The sequence below is a fragment of the Miscanthus floridulus genome, chromosome 11 (genome assembly GCF_019320115.1).
Source record: "Miscanthus floridulus cultivar M001 chromosome 11, ASM1932011v1, whole genome shotgun sequence".
NCBI classification, from domain to species: domain Eukaryota; kingdom Viridiplantae; phylum Streptophyta; class Magnoliopsida; order Poales; family Poaceae; genus Miscanthus; species Miscanthus floridulus.
In genome coordinates this window covers 43,804,054-43,809,984 of record NC_089590.1, presented here as the reverse complement: position 1 = coordinate 43,809,984, position 5,931 = coordinate 43,804,054, and the positions used below count along the sequence as shown (strand labels likewise).

The 5,931-nt window shown below is 46.4% G+C and overlaps 1 protein-coding gene across 1 annotated transcript; it reads right to left on the bottom strand.

Moving 5' to 3' along the window:
- Nucleotides 1–362: 362 nt before the first annotated feature.
- On the bottom strand, nt 363–1,358 carry LOC136494332 (cellulose synthase-like protein H1). Its single transcript, XM_066490496.1, has 2 exons — nt 1,025–1,358; nt 363–925 (listed from the first exon to the last, which is right to left on the bottom strand). Exons 1-2 carry the CDS (start codon nt 1,081–1,083, stop codon nt 583–585), a joined length of 402 nt encoding a protein of 133 aa, XP_066346593.1. The 5' UTR covers nt 1,084–1,358; the 3' UTR covers nt 363–582.
- Nucleotides 1,359–5,931: the final 4,573 nt, after the last annotated feature.

The following is a 5,931-nucleotide window of genomic DNA, read 5'->3' as shown; positions in this document are numbered from 1 at the left end:
CATTTGAACTGTAACCGTAACATTTGTAATGTTTAATATTGATGGACCTGTCGTCTACGTAACGTATATAAAGCGAAACCCGATTTCACAAAAAAATATAAATTAAAATAAATTATAAAACAATAAAATAGGAACATGACAGCATTGCTGGTTAACAGAAAACCGGCAGTGTTATCGTAAACATCACTGCCGGTTAGCAACAAACCGGCAGTAATGGCACTGTCGGCTCGAGCTATAGACCGGCAACGTTGGCTTAGCCATCACTTCCGATTCTTGTCATAAATCGACAGTGATTCTTACGACAACACTGCTAGTTGAAACACAAACCAACAGTGTTGGTGGAACTAAACTTTACCGGGTGGTCTTAAAAACCGGCAGTGTTGGTGGAACTGAACTCTGCCGGTTGTATAAAGAACAGGCAGTGAAGTTGAAGAACACTGGCGGTTTGTAGGAACCGACAGTGATAGCTTACCCTCATCACTGCTGGTATGATTGTGCCGGTTCAAATCCGATAGTAATGGGGTATTTTGAACCGATAGTGAAGTGCTATTCTGACGCAGTGGAGGCTAGCTAGCTTTACCTTCACCAGTGTAGAGCGCGGAGGAACTCGGCGTCGTCGTCGTCACGAACATGTCCACCGCCAAGCTCCACCGAACCGCCAGGGGAGAAGTACACGAAGGGGGCCCTGACCTTGACGCCGTGCTTCTCGCAGAAGGGCACCCAGAGCTTGGCGAACTCGGCGGCCTCGCGCAGCGCGTAGCAGGTCACCGCCGAGCACCCGTCGTCGGAGACGTAGCACGACAGCTTCCCTGCGGGGTAGTCCAGCGCCAGCAGCGACAGCACCGTGTTCACCGTCACCACCGGCGGCTCCAGCTTCGGGTCGGCCGTCGTCACGAACATGTCCACCGCCGGCAGCTCGTCGGTGCTGCAGACCACGAATAAATAAATAAATCATTACGATCGTTTTCCGCGAGAGACCTAGCTTAGTCTTGGTGGCACAGTACTTGCCAGCACCACCGCTCACCGTTGGGCGAGGCGTTCAGGGTGCGTGTCAAAGCGGACCGGGTTCCACTTGGCGTTCATGTTGATGAGCCACACCACCGTGAACCACGCCTAGCAGATGAGCGCGGCGAGCCAGCACCACGCCGCGCCGCCGCGGCTGGCCACCATCAGCGAGGACACACGGTGAGCGAGGAGGGCCAGGAGCAGGAAGAGAACGGCGAGGTCGGCCAGCTTCCATGCCGTGCGGGGGAGCGGGACCCTCTCCCGCAGCTGCAGCTTCTTGGAGCCCTCCATGGCCGACCGCTCGAGCCGGACGGACTCTTGCTCGTTAGTGGTCACTCTCAGCTCCAGCAGTAGCACTCAGCACGCGAGAACCACAAGAAAAAACACATACAAACCAGCTAGTACGGGTCATCATATATAGACGACACACGCTTCGCAGCCAAGGTCTAGAGTGAAATTCACCACAGGTGTCTGAAGTTGTTTGTAGGTGTCATATAGGTCTCTAAAGTTTTAAAATGCACATCTAAATCCCTAAAGTTATTTCGGGTCTCATCCAAGTTCAAATAGATGTTTAACTGACCCGATATAGTTGACATGGCATTCTGACTCAGCGCTTACATGATCCACATGTCAGCTGCAAGGCTTAAGTTTAGAAAAATCATATTTTTTATACGACTTTGGATGAAGATGATTCTTATATCAAAATTATTGCAGTCCTTGATAAGATCTATAATTCATTACTTTTGAGATTTTGTCATTTGAGATCGTTAAGATGATCAAAAAATAATATAAAGTTTCAATAGCATGCTTTGTCATGTACCAAGCTTGTCGCTTTAAAAAATCATATCTTTTTATATTGTGTCGACTAAAGAGACTGTATATGAAAATTATAGCGTTCCATAAGATCTATAACTTTTTAGTTTTGATTTTTTTATTTGAGATCGGTAACATGCTCAAAAAAATGTTGTAAAGTTTCAGCAGCACATTAATTATGTACCAAACTTGTTGCCTTAAAAAATCATCTTTCCGGTATGATATCAGATAAAGATATTTTGTATATGAACTGTAGCTCTAAATTAGTTCTACAATTTTCAAGTTTTGAGGTTTTCCATTTCAGATCATTAAGATTCTCGACAAATATTATAAACTTTCAGCAGCATATCATTATAATATTTTTTGAATATCTTAATGACCTCAAATGAAAAACCTCACAACTAGAAAGTTGTCATTTAAAGCTACAATTTTCATATACAAAATATCTATATCCGATATCATACTAGAAAGATATGATTTTTTTTAGCATTTTAATGATCTCAAACAAAAAAAACTCAAAATTAGAAAGTTGTAGATCTTATCAAACACTACAATCTTCTTGTATAAGCTATTGTTATCCGACACCATATAAAGAAGATATGATTTTTCTAAAGCGACAAGCTTGGTACACAACTAATATTATGCTCAAACTTTATATTATTTTTTGATCTTAACTACCTCAAACTAGAGAATTATATATCTCATTGAGGGCTAGAATTTATCTTTCCTTTTTTTCTTAGAGTACTATATCTATCCCTAAATAAGTGTGGTTTTTAGTTCCCAAGGAGTCTAGCTCTTCTGACTTTGACCAAATGTATACAAGAAAACATTAATATTTATAGCAAATAATTAGTATCGTTAGATAGATTATTGAATCTATTTTTATAATAAACTAATTTGGACATACAAGTGTTATTAATATTTTCTATGAACCTTGTTAAATTTAAGAAAGTTTGACTGACACAAATATCATGGCGACAATTATTTAGGAACAAAAGGAGTATAGCAGCCACAATTTCTGAATACTCGAAAACTCCTAGTAAATGCCTATAACAGTAAAAGTTACGTGATGGTATCAATCATGGTATATCGCGTTCCGGGGTGCACCACGCACTACCGGACAGAGCATCTTTGCCGAGGGCCCAGGGCACTCGGCAAAGGCCTAAAAGCCCTCGGCAAAGGCTTTGCCGAGCGCCTCCCTCGGCAAAGAGCCCTCAGAAAAAAATTTAACGGCAAAGAGGCTCTTTGCCGAGGGCCAGTGGTTGGGCACTTGGCAAAGCATTTTCCGAGGGCCAACGGCGGCGCTCAGCAAAGAAAAGCAGCCGTCAACGGCGCTGCTCCGTTGACGGCGTCTTTGCCGAGTGCCGACAGTTTGGGCACTCGGCAAAGACATTTTTTATTTTTTTTCAAAAACTCTTTGCCGAGTGCCACGGCGGCAAGGCACTCGGCAAAGACATTTTTTATTTTTTTTAAAAAAACTCTTTGCCGAGTGCCTCCCCAGCTTCGCACTCGGCAAAGATTTTTTCCTTTTTTTAAAAAAAAAATCTTTGCCGAGTGCAATGTCCTGGCACTCGGCAAAGTTTCTCAGCTTTGCCGAGTGTCATGACCATTGCACTCGGCAAATCAACTGAAACGGCAATTTTTTTTTGTTTTTTGCATTCTACTGACACAAACAGTTCAAATATATATCGCATGTCATATATATATCACAAACATCACAATAATCACATATATATCACAACGAAACCATTTTCACACATTATATCACAACCACAACTCAAATAACAACATATCGCAACCACAAGTCAAATATCACAACCACAATTCATAAATTCACAAACACAGTCCATCAAGTCAAAGCACAAGTCACAACCACAAGTGAAGCTCAAGTCCAAGCACATGACGAAGCACAACTCCTCAAAAAAGCGGCCTATGACACGATGGTTCATTCGGTGACGCATTAGCGGGGTTATTCGAACCCGCCGACGGAAGCTACAAAAAGGATAAGAGGTTGCATGTGTGAGATTCATCTAGTAAGTTTCTATGTGAAGCATTGGTGCATGTCATAGCTAGTGCAAGCATGTAGTAAGTTTCTATGTCAAGCATCTAGTAAGTTTCTACGTCAAGCATCTAGTAAGTTTGTATGTCAAGGAAGCATCTAGTAAGAGTGAATTTTCATACTTACAAGAGTGGCTATAGGAGTAGGCGGTGGAGGTGCTGCCAACGGCAAAGGTACACTCCCTTGCTGGACACTCCACATGAAGGCCTCCATTTCTTGCATCCTCCTCTCCTGGGCCGCGAACGCTTCCCTCTGGGCCTGCAGTTGCGCGCTCTGAGCCTCGACCATGAGCTTCTGGGCCTGCAGCTCGGCCTGCAATACAAACTTCAATGTTTCAGTAATGCAAATATAACTTAGGTGTGCAAAGATGAACGTACGATGAGTAAAACAGGACATACCTCGAGAGCGTCGACCCGCTACAGTGACGGACTAGGCCATGGGCGTACGGGATGGCTGGAGCTCGTGCTCCGTGCTTGGAGCACATCGAGAGAGGGAACAGTGGTGGAGTCGATGGCGCCGTCTGCAATCCACAGCCACCCATGCTTCTTGCCTCCTCCTAGCCTCATGATGGTCTCTGCATCAATGGGCTCAGTGCGCACATCGTAATCTTCCCCATGGACCTCCCTCACCTTTGAGGTGTACTCTTGGACCTTAGTGTGCACGGTCGGGTCGGAGTACACCTCACGCGGGGCAGACGAGTCGAAGGAGACAGAGGAAGAAGCCCTGCCCATGTGGGACATAGCCCACGCAGAGAACTCCGAGACCTCCACGTCCGGGTGTGCAGCCTCCTGCGAGTAAGACGGCAAGATGGTGAGAAATAAGGCAGAACTCAGCGTCAAATAAGATAAAAGAAATCACTTACATATGCTTGTTTGTATGCCGGGAGGCTGCGGCTGCCTTGATGGTGAGTAGCACCTTGCCTCAGTAGACGCTGGTCCCGCTGCCTCGCGTGGTTCTTAGCAAAGTCGTTGGACAACCACCTGTCCACGATCATCTCCCAGCACAAGGAGTGGGATCGGCACCACCAGGGAACCACCTACAAGTCATCGATTATTTGACATAGAAAAAGATAAAATTAAACCGACTTAATCTCAAAACGAATCATTATTAATGTTTTTCGTCTACCTCAAGGTACTGGGCCAGGACAGCTCCACCTGTCTTGCATCAGGCTTGCTGATGGACTGCTTCAACACCACAGCGTAGTAGTCTCTGTGGGCCTGCACGCGCGCCTCGTGGTGCATGTCGGTGACGTACTTCCTACAGGCGGCGGCAACCGCCTGATCCACCCGGGCCTCAAGTCCTTCTTCCAGCTTGAAATACATCTACATACAAAACCGATGTATCCATTCATTATTTCAATAAAAGACTTGCCCAATGAAAATGTTGTGCGAGAGAGACTTACCCAAAACTCTGCCAGTACCCGCTCCTGCTTGTTGCGGTACATGTCGTCAGGGGCCAACTGGTACCTATCCCACGTGTAGGCCGGCTCCCGCACGTCCTCAGACACGTTCACAAGGCTGGGGTACCATTTCCTGCACAAAACACCAAGGATGCTCGCGGGGGAGCGTGTAGAAGTACCCGACAAAACCAACCAGGCCCTGCACAAGTGATTAAGAAAATTTATCAGTTCCTCTTTTGATTTCCAACATTACCATATGAAGTAGTTGTGATAACATCTATAGTTACTTACCTCTTTGCCATAGGGCGAATCAGTGCCCGGTTGTGAGGAAGCAGAGGCTGAGGGAGGCTTGTGGGACCTCGCTAGTAGACAGTCGGGGTAGCGGAACTATCGCCCTCGGCGGCCTCGCCCTCGGCGGCCTCGTCCTTGGCTGCCTCATCCTAGGTCTGTCGGACGTCCTTGTCCTCGACCTCGTCCTCGGGCGTGGCCATCATGTGCTCCACCTCCATCACCTCGTCTGAAGGTGGCGGGGAAGGAGTCCGCTGCCTCCTGCTGACCCTTGTCCTCCTCCTCTAACCTCCTGTGGACGCTACCCCTAACCCCGACCCCTCGTCTGAAACAGGAGGGCGTGGTCTCCCATAAAGGGAGGCCATCT

Excerpts from the sequence above, each read along its gene's own strand:
- LOC136494332 (XM_066490496.1), bottom strand. The coding sequence starts at position 1,083 with ATGAACGCCAAGTGGAACCCGGTCCGCTTTGACACGCACCCTGAACGC. Across the intron at positions 926-1,024 it reads CCTGAACGCCTCGCCCAACG|CACCGACGAGCTGCCGGCGG; the intron begins GTGAGCGGTGGT and ends CGTGGTCTGCAG.